The sequence below is a fragment of the Jaculus jaculus genome, chromosome 15 (genome assembly GCF_020740685.1).
Source record: "Jaculus jaculus isolate mJacJac1 chromosome 15, mJacJac1.mat.Y.cur, whole genome shotgun sequence".
NCBI lineage: Eukaryota > Metazoa > Chordata > Mammalia > Rodentia > Dipodidae > Jaculus > Jaculus jaculus.
The window spans coordinates 21,443,716-21,467,357 of NC_059116.1; the positions used below are offsets into that span (position 1 = coordinate 21,443,716).

At 42.8% G+C, this 23,642-nt stretch overlaps 2 protein-coding genes across 4 annotated transcripts in view; both read right to left on the reverse strand.

Moving 5' to 3' along the window:
* Usp14 (ubiquitin specific peptidase 14) overlaps positions 1 to 1,073 on the reverse strand; it is a 31,321-nt gene extending 30,248 nt beyond the window's left edge. For both annotated transcript variants that reach the window (XM_045134712.1, XM_045134711.1), the window contains exon 1: positions 917 to 1,073. In XM_045134712.1, the coding sequence (XP_044990647.1) occupies positions 917 to 1,073 (157 nt within the window). The remainder of the gene's footprint in view (positions 1 to 916) is intronic.
* Positions 1,074 to 10,710: 9,637 nt separating this feature from the next.
* Rock1 (Rho associated coiled-coil containing protein kinase 1) overlaps positions 10,711 to 23,642 on the reverse strand; it is a 131,347-nt gene continuing 118,415 nt past the window's right edge. The window contains exons 28-33 of one of the 2 annotated variants that reach the window (XM_004654825.3): positions 18,372 to 18,442; positions 18,101 to 18,189; positions 16,577 to 16,655; positions 16,163 to 16,424; positions 14,416 to 14,623; positions 10,711 to 12,232 (exon numbers count right to left, since the gene is read on the reverse strand). In XM_004654825.3, the coding sequence (XP_004654882.1) occupies positions 12,229 to 12,232; positions 14,416 to 14,623; positions 16,163 to 16,424; positions 16,577 to 16,655; positions 18,101 to 18,189; positions 18,372 to 18,442 (713 nt within the window). In that variant the 3' untranslated portion in view covers positions 10,711 to 12,228. Of the gene's footprint in view, positions 12,233 to 14,415; positions 14,624 to 16,162; positions 16,425 to 16,576; positions 16,656 to 18,100; positions 18,190 to 18,371; positions 18,443 to 18,902; positions 18,952 to 23,642 lie in introns of those variants that run through there. The other variant, XR_006633659.1, reaches the window with a different exon arrangement.

A 23,642-nucleotide genomic window follows, 5' to 3' on the forward strand; every position in this document is an offset into this window, starting at 1 on the left:
GGCCCAGCATTCGCGTAAAGCCAGATGCACAGTGGCGCATGCTTCTGGAGTTCATCCGCAGCGCAGCGGTAGGAGGCCTTGGTGCGCACAAGCTCTTGTCTCTCTCAAATATATATAAAAAAAAAAAATTTAATGACGCATCTCCAACGATGCCAGAGCGAATAGTCAGCGATAACCAATGAATAACGTATCCATAGCCAACGCGAGGTCACCGCACACAATCGGGGTGCCATTTTGATTCCGACTCGGAAAACAGCGAAATCCATTACGAAAAAAAAAAAAAATGCGATCCCTGATCAATACCTTGGACAGCCATCAAGCAATATGGCCACAAAAAATAAAATGACAGACGGTCGCCCACACCTGTATGCATGTCTAAAAGCTCACACTCATGCTTCGAACACAGAACTCCAATACAATGTATATAGATTTAAAGATCTGCCTCTGGATAGAAATGAAATTGGTACCCAGGGGGAGGTACAGCCAAAGGGTGCATGAGGGGCAGCTATTGAGGGTGAGCTCTTGTGCAGAATGAATGCCTCCATCACTCCTACCCTTCCTCCCACGGCTCACAGCCAGATGTCCCGCGCCCCGAGACACACCCTCACCCACCCTTCCCAGCACACTAGGACAGAAAAACTATTCTGCAGAGTCACGTCTCCAGAGATGTTTCCAGATGTCCACGCTGCTCGTACCCCACCCACCCACCCACCCGGCCGGCTGGCGGGAAAGCGCTCCCACGCGTGGCGGGGCTCCCAGCAAAGCACGAGGCCGAGGGACCCGCAGGTGGCGGCCTCCCTCCAGGAGCTCCCCACCCGGGTCCTCCCGCAGCCCCGCGGCCGGCACGCGCCTCCGCAAGGCCCGGCCTACGCTAAGGCCTAGCGTGGGGACAGCGAGGGCCGAGGACGGAGCTCACCCGAGTAGAGAGGCATGGCCGAGGCGTGCGGGACGCTGGGGCTGGCAGAAGCGGCGGGGAGGTGAAGGAACCACACAAGCAGCTTGCTGCAGCAGCGGCGGCCGGGGAAGGACGGACGCGGGGCGCTAGCTGCGTCTCGGGCGGCGACGAAGCTCATTCAAACCGGCCACTGCCGATGACGCAGCAGCGGGCGGGGGCGGGGCCTGAGGGCGAGGGGCGGGGCCTGAGTGAAAGGTGGAGCGGGGCGTGGTCTGAGGGAGGGGCGTGGTCTGGGAAAGGCAGGGATTGGGGAGAGGGGCGGGGCCTAAGGGCAATGGGCGGGGCCTGAGGGGCAGCTAGAGGAAAGGGACCTCAGGATAGGAGGAGGGGACAGAGGGAGCGGAGGCGGAGCCTGGGGAAAGGCGAAGGATAGGGGCGGGGCCTGAGGGATAGGGAGGGGCGGTGCCAGGGGGAAAGGCTGTGGGTCGGGGGGCGGAGCCTGAGGGAGAGGAAGGGGCGGGGTCTGGGAATAGGCAGGGGGCGGGGGCGGGGCCAGGAAACGGTGGCGGCCTGGGGGCGGGGCCTAAAGGAGAGGGAAGGGCGGGGCCTGCAAGGGGAAGAAGAGCCGGTGGGGGAGGAGCAAAGGCAGGCGTGGGATGGAGGCGGGGTCGGCGGATAAGGGTGGGTGGAGGAGCCCGTGGTTAGGCGGGCTGGAGAGGAGCAGCTAGAGAGCAGGGCGGGGAGGTACCGGGCCGGGCTGGAGAGCAGCTGGATTAGCCAGAGCAGGTGCGCGCCTGCACACTGTGCACTCTCCGCCTCCAGCCTGCGGAATGCATAGTCCTTGCCGGTCTTGTCAGACCCCAGGTGGAATGGGAGCGTGGTATCCTGCTAGCAGCCTTTTATAAAAAGTGGTTGGAGCATGTAAACTCTGGACTTTAGTCTCGTTACACTGGCCTGTTCCTCATCGCCACTCTGAAACTGGAAGACTAGCTGTCTGGAAAGCATTATTTGATGCAGGGGAACTGGAGGTGAAGCCACACGTATTAAGATCATTAAGATCACTCATTCTGTAGGTGACCAAGGAAGTGATCAGTGATCGTCTACATTTGTTGGCAGTATTCACTTTGCTACGACTCCCTGCATCAATAGGGACAGCTGACCTGAATTTTAAACAAATGGGAGCAGAGTGAACCTGTGAATCCCACCTAACTGAAAGGATGCACACACACAAAAAAAAAAAATCTGCAAGGGTCCAAAAATAATTTAAAAACTCAGGCGTGGTATTGCACGCCTTTAATCCCAGCAATCGGGAGGCAGAGGTAGGAAGACTGCTGTGAGTTAGAGGCCACCCTGAGACTACAAAGTCAGCCTGAGCCACAGCGAGACCCTACCTCAAAAAAACAAAACAAAACAAAACAAAACAAATCTGCAAGGCTAACCTTACTCAAGGGCAGAGGAAGTTGTGGATGGTCATAACCTTGCTCTGCAAGCTACACATTGCTGTTTTTAGTGGCTAGACTTTTGCTTAGGGTGGACTTCTTTGAATAATGAATGTATGGGTAAGATCTTAACCTAGAGGCTTATGAATAAATAAGGCTTTTAAGGTGTGCCAAAATATCGTATTTTTAAATTTTTTTTTCAAGGTAGGGTCTCTCTCACTTTAGCCCAGGCTGGCCTGGGATGCAACCTGTAATCCAAGGCTGGCCTCAAACCCACAGCAATCCTCCTCTGTCTCCTAGTGCTGGGATTAAAGATGTCAGAAAGGTGTTTTTTGTTTTGTTTTGTTTTGTTTTTTGCTTTTTCGAGGTAGGGTCTTACTCTAGTTCAGGCTGACCTGGAATTCACTCTGTAGTCTCGAGGTGACCTTGAGCTCATGGCGATCCTCCTACCTCTGCCTCCCAAGTGCTGGGATTAAAGGTGTGCGCCACCACGCCCAGCTCAGAAAGGTTTTTGATATACCTTTCAAATGCAACCAGAAGAGGTGAGAGTGGAGAGACTTTGTTCTCTGTATTATAATTTTGTCAGATAATCATAAATCCTACTCATATAATGAGTCCTTCCAAGACTATAGTATTAGGTTGTTAGCTGTGGTCTCCTTTTTAAAGTTTTGTTGTTGTTATTGCTGTTGTTGCTTTTTCAAGGTAGGGACTCACTCTAGCTCAGACTGACCAGCAATTCACTATGGAGTCTTATGGTGGCCTCCAGCTCATGGCAATCCTCCTACCTCTGCCTCCCGGGTGCTGGGATTAAAGGCATGCACCACCACTCCTGGCCCCCTTTTAAATATTTTGTATTTATTTATTTGGCAGAGGAAGAGGCAGGGGGGAGAGAATGGGCGTGTCAGGCCCTCCAGCCACTGCAAACGAACTCCAGACCCATGCACCCCCTTGTGCATCTGGCTAACTTGGGTCCTGGGGAATCAAACCAGGGTCCTTTGGCTTTGAAGGTAAATGCTTTAACCACTAAGCCATCCCTCCAGCCCTGTGATCTCCTTTTGTTCAACTAGTATGCAGTAAGTCCAAGGCACTCCATACAGAATGACACAAAAATGAAGGAAACACAGGTCCTGCCTTAATTAAACTGAGAAAACTGAGAATGTGTAGAGGTATTAAGACTTGCACATGGCCTGAGACTACATAGTGAATTCCAGGTTAGCCTGGCCTACAGCAAGACCCTATCTCAAAAAAAAAAAAAAAAAAGAACAGTCTCACACACAGTAACTCCATGGCTCTCTAAATTGGAGCTCTTGGCTGAAAAGATAGAAGCCAGAGAACAGCCTGGAAAAATACAGGGTAGCTAACAGAATCAACAGGACAATCAATTAACCAAACACAGAAAAAGGATTGAAACCAAGGGAGAAGGGCAGCAGGGAACAAATGCAAGGTCATGTCCCAGAAACAGCTTGGCTATTCTTGCTACCATCTCTATGAGCAATTTCTGATCCAAGATTGTGTCCTTAAAAAAAAAATATATATATATATATATTTAGCCAGCATGTCTTTATCCTATAAGCCAGGGAGGAAAAAAGAACTGTCTAGCCTGACGTTAAAGGATGGATAATGAGGGCTAGAGAGCTGGCTTAGTGGTTGAGTCATACGCCTGCAAAGCCTAAGGACCCAGGTTCGAATCTCCAGGTCCCATGTAAGCCAGATGCACATGGTAGCACATGCGTCTGGAGTTCGTTTGCAGTGGCTGGAGGCCTGGCAAGCCCATTCTCACTCTGTCTCTCTCTCTCTCCCCCTCTTTCGCTCTCAAAAAACTAAATAACATAGGTAAATAAAATAAAATGTTTCTTTAAAAAAAAAAAAAAGGATGGAGAATGAGGGACTGCAGTTAAGGCACCTGCCTGCATAACCTAAGGACCTGGATTTGATTCCCCAATCCCCATGTAAAACCAGATGCATGAAGTGCTGCATACAGCTGGAGTTCATTTACAGTGGCAGGAGGCTCCAGTGTGCTCATTCTACCTTTCTTCTCTCTTGGTTTTAAAAAAAAGGAAGGAGGGGGCTGGAGAGATGGCTTAGCGGTTAAACGCTTGCCTGTGAAGCCTAAGGACCCTGGTTCGAGGCTCCATTCCCCAGGACCCACGTTAACCAGATGCACAAGGGGGTGCACGCGTCTGGACCTCGTTTGCAGTGGCTGGAAGCCCTGGTGTACCCATTCTCTTTGTCACTCTCAAATAAATAAAAATGAACAAAAAAAGGAAGGAGGGCTGGAGAGATGGATTTGCAGTTAAGGTGCTTGCCTGTGAAGCCTAAGAACACAAGTTCAAGTCTCCAGGTCCCACTAGCCAGACTCACAGCGACATCAGTGTGCAATGTTGCACATGTGCACCAGGGGGCACACACGGGCACACACATCTGGAGTTCACTCACAGCAGCTGAAAGGCCCTGGCACACCCATTTTTCAATTTCTCCTCTGTTTCTTTCTCAATAATAAAAATAATAACAACAATAAAAGGAGAGGCCAGGTGTGGTGACGCACGCCTTTAATTCCAGCACTCTGGAGGTAGAGGTAGGAGAATCACCATGAGTTCAAGGCCAGCCTGCATAGTGAATTCCAGGTCAGCATGGAGTAGTGCAAAACCCAACCTCAAAAAAAAACACAAAAGGAAGGAAGGAAGGGAGGTAGGGAGGCAGGAAGGTAGACAGAGAAGGATGGAGAAAAGGCTTCCCTAAATGGAAAAGCCAATTACCAAGGTGTTTGCAGGACCACGCTCCTGCTGCAGGTGTCAGAGGGGAACCTTGCCTTGCCTTTTCTAGATGCTTTGGGCTGTCCAGGTCTCTTGGCTGGTGGCTCCGTTCCTGCCATGGTATCTCACTCCACCTTCACCAACTGCTTCCGACTCGGCTCACTGTCTCCTTCCTTATGAGGTCCTGTTGATTACATTGGCCCCACCTGAATCCTCCAAAGCAATCTTCTCATCTTAAAATCCGTAGCCCAAGCACACTAGAAACTCCCCATGGGAAGGTAACATTTTCCCTCTCAGATTAGCATGTGGATATCTTTGTTGGGTCATTATTTTTATTTATTTATTTATTTGCAAGCAGAGAGATGAGCGAGGCAGAGAGACAATGGGCATGCCAGGGCCTCTAGCCACGGCAAACGAACTCCAGATGCTTGTGCCCTGTGTGCATATGGCTTGTGTGGGTCCTCGAGAATCGAACCTAGATCCTTTGGCTTCGCAGGCAAATGCCTTAACTGCTAAGCCATCTCTCCAGCCCTGGATCATTATTTTGCCTATCAGAGACTGCCAAAAACAAGTGAAATGAAACATAGATACACAGATAACATTAATATACTTTTTTGGGTGGGGGTTGAATTAGGATCTTCCTCTATCCCAGGCTAATCTGGAATTCACTCAGGGTGGCCTCGAACTCATGGCGGTCCTCCTACCTCTGCCTCCCAAGTGTTGGGATTAAGGGTGTGCACCACCACACCTGGTTTCGTATACTCTTTTATAGCATTATTACTTAATTCCTGCTTTTCTCTCTAAATAATAAAATTTTGGAAGAAAAAAGTTTAACATTAAATAATTGAGGAACTTTGAACAGTATTTTGCTTTATAAGGTATTCAGTAACTATTCCTAAATGAATGCAAAACATAGGTTGGTATCAACAGATGATCAAGTGGACGCATGCTGCTATAACACAGAGGCTTTGAGATCCAGCTGCTTAGAGAAGGTAAAATGGGAAGAGGCAGGAGCGAGCAACGACAAGGTTGTTCGTGGCCCAACATTCCCTCCAAAAACTAGCTGTGCTACAGAAGTGCTTCTCAAGATTGATTGTGAGTAGGAATCACTTGGGATCTGGATAAAATGCAGATTCCATAGGTTTTAGGTGGAGTTAAGATACTAACTAGCAAGCATGCAAACCAGGCGTGGTGGCTCATGCCTTTAACCCAAGCACTTGGGTGGCTGAAGTAGGAAGATCACCATGAGTTTGAGACCAACCTGGGCTAGCGTGAGACCCCTACCTCAAAAAAAGATGGGGGCTGGAGAGATGGCTTAGTTGTTAAGATGCTTCCCTACAAAGCCTAAGGACTCAGGTTATATTCCCCCAAACCCAGGTAAGCCATACGCACAAGTGCACAAGGTGGCACATGCACCTGCAGTTCATTTGCAGTGGCTAGAGACCCTGGCATGCCCATTCTCTCACTCTCATAAAAAAATAAAATAAATGTTATTTAAAAAGGAGATGCTCTCTCTCCCTCTTTCTCAGATAAATAAATAAATAGCACTGGAGGGATGGCTTAGTGGTTAAGGTGTTTGCCTGCAAAGCCAAAGGATTCGATTCCCCAGGACCCACATTAGCCAGCTGCACAAGGGGGTGCACGCGTCTAGAATTCATTTGCAGTGGCTGGAGGCCTTGGTGCACCCATTTTTTCTCTCTCTCTCTCTCTCTCTCTGTGTCTGTTTCTCTCAAATAAATAAACAAAAATGTTAAAAAAATGTTCACATGGTTGAGCCTAGCTCATGGAAGCCTGTGAAATGGAGTCTATACCACAGTACAGATGACAAGCTTAAACTCAATTATGATGCAAAAAGGACAGTGGATTTTCAATAGAAAATGAACCATCTCCACTGGGCAAATGGTAAGTTTTGTAAGCAACCTTTCAGCTTATAAAATTTTCCTAAACTGAGTGAAAAAACTCCAACCTGTTCAGCTTTCTCAACTGTACAATGAAAATAATTATTCCTAACAGTAGAACCCCTAACCCTTGTAAAGTTTAAATAAATAGCTATTTGGATACATATTATGTCAAAATATAATGACCAGGGTTGGAGAAATAGCTTAGTGGTTTAGGCGCTTCCCTGCGACGTCTAAGGACCCAGGTTTGATTCCCCAGTACCCACAGAAGCCAGATGCACAAGGTGGTGCATGTGTCTGGAGTTCATTTTGCAGTGGCTGGAGACCATGGTGTGCCCATTCCTGGGCCAGCAGCTTTTGCAAGCACCTTTAACAAATTAGCCATCTCCTGCAGCTTTTTTTTTTTTCTTCCTAAGGTAGGGTCTCGCTGTGGCCCAGGCTGACCTGGAATTTGCTCGGCAGTCTCAGGGTGGCCTCCAACTCACTGCGATCCTCCTACCTCTGCCTCCCGAGTGTTGGGATTAAAGGCGTGTGTCACCACGCCCAGCTTTTATGTATGTATGTATGAATGTATGTATGTGTGGGGGGGCATGTCACAGTGTGCCTATGGAGGTCAGAGGACAGTTTCCAGTGATGATCCTTGGCTTCCGCCTTGCTTGACGCATGGTCTCATTTACAACTGCAAACGCCAGGCCAGCTGGTCCATGACTTTCTGGGGATTCTTGTCTCCATCTCCCATTTTGAGTTGGAATTACAGATGTGCATCACCATGTCCAGCTTCTGTGGGATCTGGGATTCCAAACTTGTGTTGTGCTTGCAGAGCAAGCGCTTGTACCCCATGAGTCATCTCCCCAGGCCCAGAGCTTGTTTTTTAAATTAAAAAAAATTATTTTAGAGAGCACGAGCGTGTGTGTGTGTGTGGGGGGGGGGAGAATTGGCATGCCAGGGCTTCAGCCGCTGGACTCGAACTCTAGATGCATGCACAACCTACTGAGCACATGTGACCTTGTGCTTGCTCTACCTTTGTGCATATGGCTTACATGGGATCTGGAGAGTTGAACATGGGTCCTTAGGTTGTGCAGGCAAGCACCTTAACCGCTAAGCCCTCTCTCCAGCCCCAGAGCTTGTTTTGATGAGACAGTGTTGGCAGCAATCCCAGTGTGTGGACTCAAGCTTCCAAAGTCGCAAGAGGAGCTAGGCATGGTGACATACCCCTTTAATCCCAGCACCAGAGCATCACAATGTTGGTATACTTTGGGAGCAAGTGGATTCTTGAGCTTAGAAGAGGAAGCAGCTTTTCCAGCCCATCTGGCTCTGCAAGGTTCATTAGGAATCATTCCTCAAAAATGCTCACTTCTCAACAATCTTGTGCTCAGATTAATATTTCATTTAAATTTCTTTCTTGCATTTATTATTAACTCTGTTCTCTATATTTGGACCTTGGGAATGGTTCTAAGAACGTAATAAGGGGGCTGGAGAGATGGTTTAGCGGCTAAGCACTTGCCTGTGAAGCCTAAGGACCCCGGTTTGAGGCTCGGTTCCCCAGGTCCCACGTTAGCCAGATGCACAAGGGGGCGCATGTGTTTGGAGGCCCTGGCACGTCCAGTCTTTGTCTCTCTATCTGCCTCTTTCTCTGTTTATCACTCTCAAATAAATAAATTTAAAAAAATTAATAAGAAGGTAATAATCACAGATTAATCACTGGGACCTCATGAAATTACAAAGATTTTGCACTGCAAAGGACACAGTGAAAAAAGCAAAGAGGCAACCTACAGAATGGGAAAAAAATCTTCGCCAGCTATATATCTGATAGAGGATTAATATCTAGGATATACAAAGAACTCAAAAAGTTAAATAATAAGGAATCAAACAAGCCAATCAAAAAATGGGCTATGGAGCTAAATAGAGAGTTCTCAAAGGAAGAAATACGAATGGCATATAAGCATCTAAAAAAATGTTCTACGTCACTAGTCATCAGGGAAATGCAGATGAAAACTACATTGAGATTCCATCTCACTCCTGTCAGATTGGCCACCATCATGAAAACAAAAGATCATAAATGTTGGCGGGGATGTGGAAAAAGAGGAACCCTTCTACACTGCTGGTGGGAATGCAATCTGGTCCAGCCATTGTGGACATCAGTGTGGAGGTTCCTAAAACAGCTAAAGACTGATCTACCATATGACCCAGCTATAGCGCTCCTAGGCATATATCCTAAGGACTCATCTCATTTCCTTAGAAATACGTGCTCAACCATGTTTATTGCTGCTCAATTTATAATAGCTGGGAAATGGAACCAGCCTAGATGTCCCTCAACTGATGAGTGGATAATGAAGATGTGGCACATTTATACAATGGAGTTCTACTCAGCGGTAAAGAAAAATGAAGTTATGAAATTTGCAGAAAAATGGATGGACCTGGAAAGGATTATACAAGTGAGGTAACCCAGGCCCAGAAAGCCAAGCACCACATGTTCTCCCTCATATGTGGATCCTAGCTATGGATGATTGGGCTTCTGCGTGAGAAGGAAAATACTTAGTAGCAGAGGCCAGTAAGTTAAAAAGGAGTTATAAAGGGAAGAGAAAGGAAGGGAGGAGGGTACTTAATAGGTTGATATTGTATATATGTAAGTACAATGATTGAGATGGGCAGGTAATATGATGAAGAATGGAGTTTCAAAGGGGAAAGTGCGGGGGGGGGGGAGAGATTACCATGGGATTTATTTATTTATTTATTTATTTGAGAGCAACAGACAGAGAGAGAAAGAGGGAGAGAGAGAAAGATAGAGAATGGGCGCACCAGGGCCTCCAGCCACTGCAAACGAACTCCAGACGCCTGCGCCCCCTTGTGCATCTGGCTAACGTGGGTCCTGGGGAATCGAGCCTCGAACCGAGGTCCTTAGGCTTCACAGGCAAGCGCTTAACTGCTAAGCCATCTCTCCAGCCTGGATTTTTTTTATAATTATGGAAAATGTTAATAAAAATTGTGAAAATAAAAACTAACAAAAAATAAACAGAAAAAAAGAAGGTAATAAGGGCACTGCCAGGCAGTGAAAGATCTGATATCCCCACTTTACAAGCTACACATTAGCCTGCCACCTTCACAGATCCTGGGCAGAAGATGTCTGGGTCACAGGCAAATGACTTTATTCCTCACAGCACAACAAGCAGTTGAGCTTCCCGATCCATCAGGTCCCCCATCCGTCTCACCTGAGGTAACAGAGGGCCCAGGCAGATGATGGCCTCACGGTGACTTTGTATTGCAGCTGAAGAGCCCAAAGCTTATAGAACCCCAAGCTTTCGTCTAAGCTCAAGCAAACCTGCTCAACTTTAAACCATGGGCGGGGGGACATTCTCATACTGGCAGTAAACAAACCTCTGAAGGGAGACATTCTATCACCCAAAGCTGCTGACTGTGCCTCTGGAAATGACAATCCACAACAGAGGTCATTATAGCCTCTGCTCATAAGATGCGAGGAACTCCAAGAACCCACAGAGAATTAGCCGGCTTTTCATGTGAACAATAGCCCTTGTTGCTTTAGAGCCCTAACTAAGGTTTATTTATTTATTTTTCTAAGCATGTGGTGATTTTTATTAAGAATAACTAAGGTTTATTTCTTAAAAATATATTTTTAATCTAGTCATGGAATTTACAAATATTTATTAATTATTTCATGTATGTTATGTATTCACTCCAGCCACAAGAAAACACCATAGCAGTCATCATTAAAAGTATCCATCCATAAATTACTTTTATTTCTCATTAAATGAGCACAGAGTCATTAGCATATTAATAACAGATATGTTTATTATTACATATCCATCAGTGCGGCTTTCAATACCCCTTGAACATGCATATCATCCTCGAGACGATCAGTTTTCCAGTGCTTCTTACTTGACACATCACTGCAAAGCCATTATAAATTACTGAGGAGGTATTTGGTTAAAAAAATAAACAATAAATCATACTGCCCATACAAATCAACTCTTGCTATTGGACAAGAGTTTAACAGTATTTATGTGGTAATTCCTATGTTAACTGGAAAACATCATAGATATATTGGAATATTTCTTTTTTTTAAATATTGGTGCAACCTTGTATATTTTTGCAGATAGTTTTATAAAGCCATTCATTATTGTAGCAGGTAGTTTGATGCGAAGATTGTACTCAATTTATGAAAGTCCAACAAACCTAAATATTTTAAATTAAACCAATTATCAATTAAAAAAACTCACCAACACACATAATTTTTTGAAAAATCTGTACTCATGGCAGTAAAATAATTCTCTCAAATTAAGGCACTAAAAGGGCAACACAACTCCCACTGAAAGTGTTCTAAGAATAATTTACATTTCAAACAGTGCATACATTTCTTATATGTTTGTTAACTTAATGTCTTTATCATTTAAAACCACAAAGAAACACATTATACAATTACAGAAATGATGTACCCCACAAAATGCTTTTAAATCTGGTTCTTTTGTACAGTTAGTTCCTAATGTCTCTAGTAGTAAAATAACTCAATATGGCTTGGCAAAAATGCATAGATTAAATGTAACTCTTTTGTCTTCTCCCATTCCCCACTCTACAAACTTGCTGAAACATATACAGTATTTTGTAAAGCATAATGTACGATATTTAATTTCTCCATCAAGTCCACTATGGGCAATCAACAGTAAGGCTTTTCAATTCTACAGTGAGGGCATTGAAGTTCAAGTGATATCACTGCTTTCTTAACATAGTTTTGTGTAGTCTTGCAAGAGCACAAAAACTTAAGTCATTTAAAAAAAAAAAAAACTTGTCTCATTTTGAGATATTTTCTTTCCTCCTTCCATGAGCTGATCTTGATAGTGATGGCCATTCCCCTTGGAAGTGAAAGTTCCTTCCTCTCACTCATATGAGGAAACTGTTCTATCATGACTGACAGGCGATTTCTTAGAGATCCAAAAAGGCAGCACCTTTTTAAAAAAATATATCTAGCTAAGCTTTCCCCCAATTGTACTTGCATTACATAGTAATAATTAATCTAATCTACCTGTAGGCAAACCCGCAATAAGAAAAACAAACAAAAAAACAACCCTCAGTGTGCTTTGTGCCGAAGCAAGGACAGACTAACAGCAATCCTAACCCTGAAGCCTGTGGTACTTGTGTCAAAGAAACAGCCTGTCTGCTCTGCATGGTTAGAAAAGCCTGGTTCATCAGGTAGCATCCCACGAGATTCCACAGGGCAGTAGGTCACATGGTTAGCTGTTGGAAGAAAAAAAATCCTGTAATTGAAGAAATCTGCTTGGTTTAAAAAGACAAGAAGCTACAATTGTGAGGAGGGCTAGACGTGCGGCTTAGTGTGCCTGGCTTGAATGTGTGAAGCACCACTCCCCCCATTTCCAGGAGGAAAGGAAAATATATAAATTTATACAAAATAAGTAACAATTAACAAAAGAAAAACTATACTTAATATCATCTCCTTTTGCACTTCTGTTCTTTTTCTACAACATTTCCTTACTTTGACATAATACTATATTAAATATTTATTTATTTATTTGAGAGGGGAGGAGGAGAGGGAGAGAGAATGGACATGCCAGAGCCTCCAGCCACTGCAAATGAATTCCAGATGTATGTGTCCCCTTGTGCATCTGGCTAATATGGGACCTGGAGAATCGAACCGAGGTCCTTTGGCTTTGCAGGCAAATGCCTTAACCACTAAGCCGTCTCTCCTGCCCCACAATACTATTTTAAATCATTTTGTGTTAAGCGTCTATCCAACACCCAGATGGCTGAAGCAGTGTTCTACAGACTCGAGTGCTCGACAGCGTGGGACAAGATGGCATCTCAGGAGCACAGAAGGAAAGCCCGAGTCATTTCAAGGAACAAGATTTGGTTACAGAGAGCAGAAGAAAGGTGCTTAGCAGATATAGGAGACATCAGCAGAGAGGAAAATGAGTGTTAGGTCTCAGCTTCTAGAGTAAAACAACAAGCCTCTCACCTTGGGAACTGCACTTGAGGGGGAGTATGCTTGGTACTGGAGGAGGAAAACCCCAAGTTTTAGAACTGGACTACAACATTATTATTGTCTCGCAAGCTGCTCAATTTCTTTAAGCTTCATTCATTCATGTGTAAAACGGAAACTTATTACGAGATTTAACTTTTTCTCAAGAAAAGATTTACTCAAGTCCTGTAACTGTAATAGCATCTAAAATATATATTTTTTAATCCACGAAAAATTGAGATCAAAGGAGAGAAGACTTAACTGGGAAGTTTATTACACCATACTTGCTGGTAATACTAAATAATTTTTATTAAAAAAAATAGCTATGCCAACACAGCAGAAAAATGAAGAAAGTTGTACGTGAACCTGTTTTCATTTAAAAAAAGAGTAATTCTCTTTGCTGGGCATGGTGGCTCACCCCTTTAATCCCAGCACTCACGCTAGCACCTGGGAGGCAGAGATAGGAGGCTCGCTGTGAGTTTGAGGCTGGCCTGGAGCTACAGAGTGAGTTCCAAGTCAGCCTGGGACAGACTGAGACCGTGCCTCAAGTCTTCCCACAGAAAGTCATTCACTAATTGATTAAAATAACGTGAGCTAAGTCCATGCCATATGTATGCTAGCCCTAGGATGGTAAGACAGCATAGAACTAAGTATCTCACTTGCTAATTTCTAACAATTAGATAACCTAATGTATAAGGAAACTGCAAGTCATATATAAAGTCCTAGCTATAATTGATGAAATTGATGAAAAGAAGCTGGGTGTGGTGGTGCACGCCTTTAATCCCAGCACTTGGGAGGCAGAGGTAGGAGAATAGCTGTGAGTTCAAGGCCAGCCTAAGACTACATAATGAATTCCAGGTCAGCCTGGACTAGAGTGAGACCCTACCTTGAAAACATCTCTCTCTCTCTCTCTCCCCCTCTCCCGCCTCTCCCCCCTCCCTCCCTCCCTCCCTCACCCCCCCATATATATATAATAAAGTGTTAATCATAAAAAATTAGGTTTCTGGGCTGGAGAGATGGCTTAGCGGTTAAGCGCTTGCCTGTGAAGCCTAAGGACCCTGGTTCGAGGCTCGGTTCCCCAGGTCCCACGTTAGCCAGATGCACAAGGGGGCGCACGCGTCTGGAGTTCGTTTGCAGTGGCTGGAAGCCCTGGCGCGCCCATTCTCTCTCTCTCCCTCTATCTGTCTTTCTCTCTGTGTCTGTCGCTCTCAAATAAACAAATAAAAAATTTAAAAAAAAATTAGGTTTCTGATTTTAAGAGTATCCAACCATTTTCATCTTGTTAAAAAGGTTAGTATTCAGCTATGATGTCTCTGCAGGTACTCCTGGCTCAGGTCCTATTCCTAGTGCACATGTAAAGCGGATGGGCTGGGCAAAAGATGCTGGGACGCATCCCACAGCTGGCAGACATCAATAAATGCAAGGTCAGAGTTTCAATCCTTACCTCGTTTTCCCAGATGTATTTTTGACCACTTTCCGGAAAGACTGATTTGCAGTGGATCTTGTGGAAAGTGTTCGAGGAGAGGCACGGACAAACCCAGATGGTGGATTTTTAGGGATCTTCTTTACTAAATGTGTCACCCATTTTTTTTGTTCGTCCTGAGAACATGCTAACAGCAGCATATCTCGTGCTGATGTTACATCGTAACTTACTACATTAAAAAAAAAGCAATTAAAACTACACAATATTAAAAAAAAACAAGCCTATCAAATGTACAATTTTTCAAATATTTAAAAGACTTACTATATACTTAATCATGCTTAAATAATATCCCTTTCTAAACTTAATTAAGACTAATTTTTTTTAACAATCAAAACCAACAGTCATAACAAATGATGTAAAATCAGAAACAAAAACATGTAGAAGAGAAACGAATGTATTTATAGAACACTGAGTTTCTTATATTAAAATAGTTATAAATCTGTATTTTTTTCCCCTGAAAACACTTACTTGAAGCACCCATGTAAAAAAAATAAGCATAATCACACAGGCCTGTAATCCCAGTAAAGAGGGGAGGTGGAGCCGGAGAATGCTGGGACCCCACAGCCAGACAGTTTGCTGAAGACTGGGGGGCTGAGGGTCCTGTGAGGGACCGTCTCAGAGACACCAGGCAGAGCAATGATGAAGGCCATTGCAACCGCTATCTTCCTCTGCTCTGTACATGCATACCCACAGGGCGCATGCATCTGCAGACATACATCCCATAAACTACACACACCAAAAAGGGAGTGATTTTATTTATTTTTTTGAGGCAGGGTCCCACTCTAGCCCAGGCTGACCTCGAACCCACTGTGATCCTCCTATCTCAGCCTCCAAAGCACTGGGATTAGAGGATGTGTCACCAGCCCCTCACCCCCCACATTAGGTTCAACACTAAATCAGTTGCCCTGTGAAAGGACTGGTTTCCATGTTGCTCACAAGTGTCAAATACCACATCTGCTGACCTAACTTTTTTTTTTTTTTTTTTTTGAGGTAGGGTCATGCTCTAGCCCAGGCTGACCTGAAATTCACTCTGTAGTCCCAGGCTGGCCTCAGTGATACCTCTGCTTCCCTGAGTGCTGGGATTAAAGGTGTGTGCCACCACACCCAGCTGATCTAACTCTTTACTTCAGTACATCTACTTTTAAAGTACATTTACTTTACTACATCTTCTGACTAACTATTCACCTCAGTAGAGAAATACTACATCTTCTAACACAATTCTTCATGTCAGTAAAGAAATATGTCTTCTTGGGCAAGAGAGAAGGCTTAGAGGTTAAGGTGCTTACTGCAAAGCCAAAGGACCCAGGACCCACATAAGCCAGACACACAAGGTGGCACATGAGTCTGGAGTTTGTCTGCAGCTGCTGAAGGCCCTGGTATGCCCATCCTCTCCCCATCTATCTGTACCCCTACTCTCAAATAAATAAGTAGAATTTCTTAAAAATGTTTTATTTTAAAAAGAAATGTCTTTTAACCTAACCCTTCACTTGGGTAAAAGAGCATCACATTTTCTAACCTAAGTCTTCTCTTTGGTAAGGAAATATTACATCTTCTAAACTAACTCTTCACGCTGGTATAGAAAACGTAACATCAAATTATGTCATTAGCATTTAAATCTAAATTTTTTTAATAAGGTGAAAACACACACACACACACACACACACACACACGCACACACACGCACGCACCAGCAGGTGCCATGCCTTACCTTTACATGGAGAAATTAAGTCCTCTTTCTTATCTAAGTGATCTCTGTGGCACTTAACATGGCATCTTCGGCACTCCAGGGCAGGGGGGGGCTTAAAAACATGCCAGAGAGGTTTGGCACAGGCCTCGCAGTTGGCAGGGAAGTGGTAGAGTGTCGGAATGAACTCGTGGCCTTTGTGATTCTGGAAGTTAGTTTTCTCAGCTTGTTGTACTGGTTCCATTTCGACATCTTTTCTACATTCACCTTCATTTGCATATAATATCTGCATTTAGGAATGATAAAGTTTAACAAGATCTTAATTTATAAATAAAAGTTCTAAATGCATGAAAACACTGAAAAGATTTATATTTATTTCAGGTATAGTACTTAGGTTAAAAAAAAAAAGCCTTCAGAATCACAATTTAAAATTTTTACCTGGAATATTTTAGGAATTTCTTCAGTTTCAGCTCTGTACACATCTCCTTGGGTTACAGGTCGAACATGAAATAATTTACTAAGATGAAAATAAGTAAGTCATTACCAAGTCCCATTTGTAGCAAAAGACACACATTTCACTGAAAAGGACATACAGATGGCAAAGAAACAAGTCAAAAGATGCTCAAGGACCTAGGAGGATGGCTCAGATGTTAAAGGTGCTTGCAAAGCCTTCCAGCCCAGGTTCAGTATTCCATCCATTCATATAAAGTCAGACAGACTGCAGAGAGACCCTAACGTCTGTCACCCACCTAAAACCCTCAATGACTGTCCATGCTTATATGTCACTTACAACTAATGCTTTCACAGCCCGAGCTCAAGCATCAGCACCAGTCCCTGTCACTTCTGCAGGCACACCGCCTTAACCAGCTCTACAACCACGTAAGTCCAAAGAATGCTAACAGTTTATTTAGGGCTACATTTCACTTGGATAGCACTTACACATCTCACATTGAATTTATATTTAATTCTAAGATTTCTAATTTCTTCTTTTTTTTGAGGTAGGGTCTCACTCTAGCCCAGAATGGCCTCAAAACTCAGTGATACCTCCTACCTCTGCCCCTGAGTGCTGAGATCAAAGACGTGCGCCGCTACACCTGGCTTCTTAATGGAGGTATGAAACTTATCTGTTTTTGTTTTTTAACTGTGGGCAGTCAGGCTGCCCACTTTTATTTATTTATTTTTTAGTATTTATTAGACAGACAGAGAGAGAGAGAGAGAGAATGGGTGCACCAGGGCCTTCAGCCACTGCAAATGAACTCCAGAAGCATGCTCCCCCTTGTGCATCTGGCTAAGGTGGGTCCTGGGGAACTGAACCTGGGTCCTTTGGCTTTGCAGGCAAACACCTTAACTGCTAAGCCATCCTTCCAGCCCTGAAACTTATCTTTATATACACTCTACTACTATGATAACACGGGTAGTGTTTTAGAATGAACGGAAGAGGAAACTCTGGACTTATTTGGCCTCTCTCATATATTATTACTAGAAAAGAACAGATATGTCTCTTGTTCCTTTTAGCATAAGCCATGGACTGTTCAGTCTGATGGCCAAACAATCTTATACTATATGAGATGCTGTCTGAACTCAAAATCTCTAAATACTTGAAATACAATATTTGTTTCAAGTACATGAACCAGGTATGCAAATTTTTCTTTCTCACATGTAGCTAAAGTAATACTTCATATTGATAATGAAGTTTTTAAGATAAACAGTAACATAGATAATATTGCTTAAGAAGCACAAAGGCAGCCGGCCCTGGTGGCACACGTCTTTAATCCCAGCATGTGGGAGGCAGAGGTAGGAGGACAGCAGAGAGTTCGAGGCCACCCTGAGACTTCAAAGAAAAGCAGCAGCAGCAGCAGCAGCAGCAGCATGAAGCACACATGTAAAATAGTCATGTCTGAAAATAATTCATTATCATAAGATAGCTGGAGTGAGTTTTACATTTGTTCAAAAGCAACTTACTCTATGTCCAGGACCATAGAGGGACTGGACTGTTCCTTATCCTGTTCATCATTGTAGAACAAGATCTTTTTGCTGCTGACTACCACATACTGTAATGAGAAAAAGGGAACAATGAAAAGAGCAAGAGTAACCTGGCTCACAGTGACAAGCGTATTTGCCATTTATAACTACATTACATTGCAGTACTCCAAAATCCAGTTACTAATAATATTAGTATGCTTCAAAGTAAACTATTTTAACAAAACACCACAGAAAATTTCACATACAGTACCTGTTTCTTCCATCCATATCTTTTGATATTTCCTCTATTTGGTACAGAAAGCCAACCTTCAATTCTTGACTCTAGGAGAAAAACAGACATCTGGTAGTCAGTCTTAAATTGCAAGCAAAGGACAAACTACAGGTTGTCTGACAGCATGCAGCAACAGGCAACAGAAAACAGCTACATGAATAAACGCTACAATTTGCTCGTCCATGCTTCAATCACACAAATCAACTTTAATGGCCATACAAATATTGCACAAAAAAATCCCAAGCCACTTTCCCCATAAAAGTAACGTTAAATACCCAGTTAAAAAGTCTGAAGTAACAATGTCTTTAAGAGCCAGGCAAGACTGAATGGATTGCAGCTTAAATGGGAGACAATATAGAAAACTTTAAATATCACTTAACATTCATATAAAAATACTTGGCAAAAAGAAAAAAAATGAAAAAAAAAAAAAGATGCAGCAAGTGGAACAAATCCGAGCCATGATTTACACAAGAAAGAGCAAGCAAAGTACAGAAGTATCCTATTACTCACAGAAGACAAGAATAGGAGAGAAATAAATAAGGAATGCAGGCAGAATCAACTAGATATAAAGAATAAGAGACAAGCATTTTATTTGGTTTCTCAGTACAATATTTTGATAAACTTTGGTAAAACACTCAACAATTCCATTAAAATTGCTCAAATTTTGCTGGGACACTTAATTCTATAAACTAGCCAATTAGACTAAATATAATAAAATTAAAATACAAGTCCAACTTATAAACTATTTTAAGTTTAGAATATCATAATTTAATGAACAGAAAAAGACACAAAAGTCAGTTGGTCAACTGCTAATATCTAAACCAGTTTGTATGTATCAGACACATTGCTTTGCCATTATAATCAAGTTCTTTTATAACAATTATCACTACGGCTTAAACATGATTATTTGTGGTGTTCATATTAAACCCAGGACCTTGGGCATGCTAGGTAAGTGTTCTAGCATGGAGTTACATTACCAGCCCTCACATTTTGAGAAGACAGTCTCAGTGTATACCTCAGGTTGGCCATTGAACCTATGTAGCTTCAAGCTGGTTTCAGACTCGAGGTCTTCCTGCCTCAACCTCCTGAGTTCTGGGCTCACTGGTGTGTGCTTCCATACCTGGCTAAATGCAACTTGTGTTTATTAAAAATGTCTGAGGGGCTGGAGAGATGGCTTAGCGGTTAAGTGCTTGCCTGTGAAGCCTAAGGACCCTGGTTTGAGGCTCGATTCCCCAGGACCCACGTAAGCCAGATGCACAAGGTGGTGCACACATCTGGAGTTCATTTGCAGTGGCTGGAGGTCCTGACATGTCCATTCTCTGTCTCTCTCTCTCTGTCACGCTCAAATAAATAAATAAAAAATATACAAATATACTTTTTAAAAAAGAAATTATCTGAGGAATAAAGATGACCCATTAGAAATTATTATAACAGGGGCTAGAAAGATGGCTTAGTGGCTAAGGCATTTGCTTGTGAAGCCTAAGGACCCAGGTTCAATTCCTCAGTACCCACATAAGCCAGTTGCATAAGGTGGTATCTGGAGTTTGTTTGCAGTGAAAAACTCATTTGCTAGAATAAGTCTGTCAAAAAGAAACTCGTATCAATTACATTTAGAAATATATTATTCAGCCAGGCGTGGTGGCAACATGCCTTTAACCCTAGCACTCGGGAGGAAAAGGTAGATAGATCACCATAAGTTTGAGGCCACCCTAAGACTACATAAGACTACCTAGCCTGGGCTAGATAAGAGTGAGAACCTACCTCAAAAAAAAACAAAAAAAACAAAAAACCAAACCCTGGAAATGATTATGTCAGATTGAAGATAAGAAAACTCAAATTAAGTTCTTCCATTATCAACCTGCTTATATTTAAAACATAAAAGAACAAAAAAGTAATTCTGAGTACCTTAGTTCAGATCCCCAGATTATGCCATGGCTCAGATTATGATCCTAATGGATCAGGTTTTCTTTTTCACACAACTTAAAAGTTAAGAGCCCCGTCTTACAGGCAACAGTAACCATGAAGGACATTGCTGACCACTGACTGCCAGTGCTTCACAAGTGACATCCCATACTCACCTTTTGTTTTTTGAATCAGGGTCTCAGGCTGACCTGGAATTTACTATGTAGTCTCAGGATGGCCTCAAACTCACAGCGATCCTCCAACCTCATCCTCCCAAGTGTGAGGATTAAAGGTGTGCGCCACCATGGCCGGCTCATATTCACCTTTTGTTCAGTCCCAGAATATAGGCTATCATATTCTTGGGAATACAGGTCAGGTTCCACTATCACCTTCCTTTTTTTTTTTTTGGTTTTTCGAGGTAGGGTCTCACTTTAACCCAGGCTGACCTGGAATTCACTATGGAGTCTCAGGGTGGCCTTGAACCCACAGCAATCCTCCTACCTCTGCCTCCTGAGTGCTGGGCTTAAAGGCGTGCGCCACCACGCCCGGCTCCAACCTTCCTTTTACAAATGAAGACAGTAAGGCATAGGAAGGTGACTGACTTGCTACTCACCTGTGTGTAAAAGCTCTAGGGGTCAAACTCAGACTGTTTACTTTTTGAGCTCATGTTTCTAGACTATAATGAGCTAGTTTGTAATCTTCCTCTTGTTTCTACTTCTCCTGAGTATTTTATGCCTCTGTGCTTTTGTGAGGCCTTCTTATAAAAACAAGGTTAAGTAGAGGAAATAAGAAATTAAGTAAAAAAAACCCAAAACCTAGTGGTTTCTCTCCTAGCTGTTTTTTCAATGACTACTATATGCTTCATCAATAATGCTATTATTACTTCCTTACGTAGTTCCTTTTAAGTCTGTGAGAGCAGAGACCCTACCCTAACACCTGCTTCATATACCCTATGGCATCTAACACATAAAATGTACATCTGATAAACATTTGCTGATTACTTGCTGGTTTTACCTTTTTCTGAATTAAAGCCATTAGTTGTAAATAGTGGTTACAATTTAATTAACCCCTTTTACATTAAATAGTAACAGAAGGATACTGAGTATATACTGATCTGATCATACAAAAGCATTTTACCCCCAGCACTCTCGAGGCAAAGGTAGGAGGATTGCTGTGGGTTCAAGGCCACCCTGAGACTACATAGTGAATTCCAGGTCAGCCTGGGCTAGAGTGAGACCCTACCTCGGAAAACCAAAAAAAAAAAAAAAGAAAGAAAGGTATTTTTACCTTACAAAGAGAAAAATATTGTTTAGAATTAATGTTATTATTAACATTATTAATGTTGCAAAAAAAAAAAACAGCTGATGCTCTGCTTTTATAGTGTCGTTTGGAAAACATCAAGATTTGTAACAAGGAAAAATAGTCATTAATGAAAAAATTAGGACTGTCTAATACTAGTGACTGAAAACAAATGCTGAGAAATCTTGACATTTGTACAAAATTCTGTATTTCAAAGTACCCCAACCCCTCCAGTTTCTCTTAGCATGTGTGCCCAAATGTCATGCTTTCTGGTTCCATGCCCGGTAGGAATTTAACTAAGCTCAATGAGAACCGGCTTTGAAACACTACAGCCTCTCTTCCTCTCCTCCTTACTCCTATGTAACGGTGCGCAGGGCATGCTGACACACCCTATTAGCTCTTACGCACGAAGAGTCGCTCTAAAACCACTTGTGACCTAAGGTGGCAATGTGACAGAAAAATGGGATAAATTCCAGCTTTCACATCACACACACACACATGATCTTCAAAAAAACAAGAGAAACTGAGATGGAGAACTTCTAACTCTAGACTATCACCAACAATTTGCTATGATGTACAAAAGCCACCTGGCTCTGACTTTAATTGCTCTATACTTGTAGAGCAATTTTAGCTACAGACATGTCAACAGATCCTGCTACCTAAAGAGAGAGTAGCTAATCAGATGAACACTGACAGCTGATACTGCGTTTAAACATCAAAGCTCATCTCTCAAGACTATCAAGGTTCACTTTCACATATCACATACAGCTTGAGAGAGACAGGCCCAGCTTAAAGTATTTTTGTTATATACAAAAGTGACTCAAGAAAGAAAATGAAACCAGTTACTGCTCAATAACTGTAATACATTATCTAAAAATCACTGAGAGGGTAAGTCAGAAACCCTCATTCAATCACGGACTTGGAAACACTCCAGCAATCCACCGCTCTCAAGTTTCAGTTATGAGCCTGAGATAATGGTGGATGAGACAAAAGGATGATGCAGAAAATTCCTAAGAGATAATGAACATATTAATGGAGTGTTGACAGCAAGTCTTAATATCTAATCTTCTACATTCTCTTCAGACAACTAGTTCAACAATAACAGGAGGAAGGAGAGACTAAGAAGACCATCATCCATTAGAAGTTTCATTCAGGCAGAAGGCCAACTACAGCCCTCAGGAAAATTTCTGTATTGACATGGCACTGTCAAAGAAGGCTGAAGACAGAAATGAACTAAAACAAAAAATTGTAGAAATGAGAAATTTAGGGCTGGAGGAATTGCTTAATGGTTAAGGCACTTGCCTGCAAAGCCTAAGGACCAAGGTTTGATTCCCCGTACCCACATAAGCCAGATGCACAAGGTGGCACATATGTCTGGAGTTCATTTGCAGTGGCTACAGGCCAAGGTATGCCCATTCTTTCTCTCTGATTCTTCCTCTCTCTCTCAAATAAATAAATAAATAAATAAAATTTAAAAAAGAAATAAATGAGGGCTGGAGAGATGGCTTAGCGGTTAAGCGCTTGCCTGTAAAGCCTAAGGACCCCGGTTCGAGGCTTGATTCCCCAGGACCCACGTTAGTGAGATGCACAAGGGGGCGCACGCATCTGGGATTCGTCTGCAGTGGCTGGAAGCCCTGGCGCGCCCATTCTCTTTGCCTCGTTCTCTGTCTGTTGCTCTCAAATAAATAAATAAAAATAAACCAAAAAAGTTTAAAAAAAAAGAAACGAGAAATTTAGGAGAGAACTAATCTAATTAATGACAAGATACCCAATGAGAAAGATGAGAGGCTGAGCTCTAGACATTTGAGAAAGTTAAATTAGAGCTTTTACATTAAATGAAGAAAGTTCAGAGAAATAATAAAAAGGCAGTATCAGTTCATGTAGACAACCACCAAGAAAGCCATATCACTAAGCTTTTAAAAAAATCTGTATTTCAAAAAAACCATTATTTTAATTATCGAGTAAATATCCACTCAGGGTTCTTTTCATATGCAAATTGGTTTGTTAATGTTCTAAACTTAAGTAAAAATCAATAGTCATGATATTCAA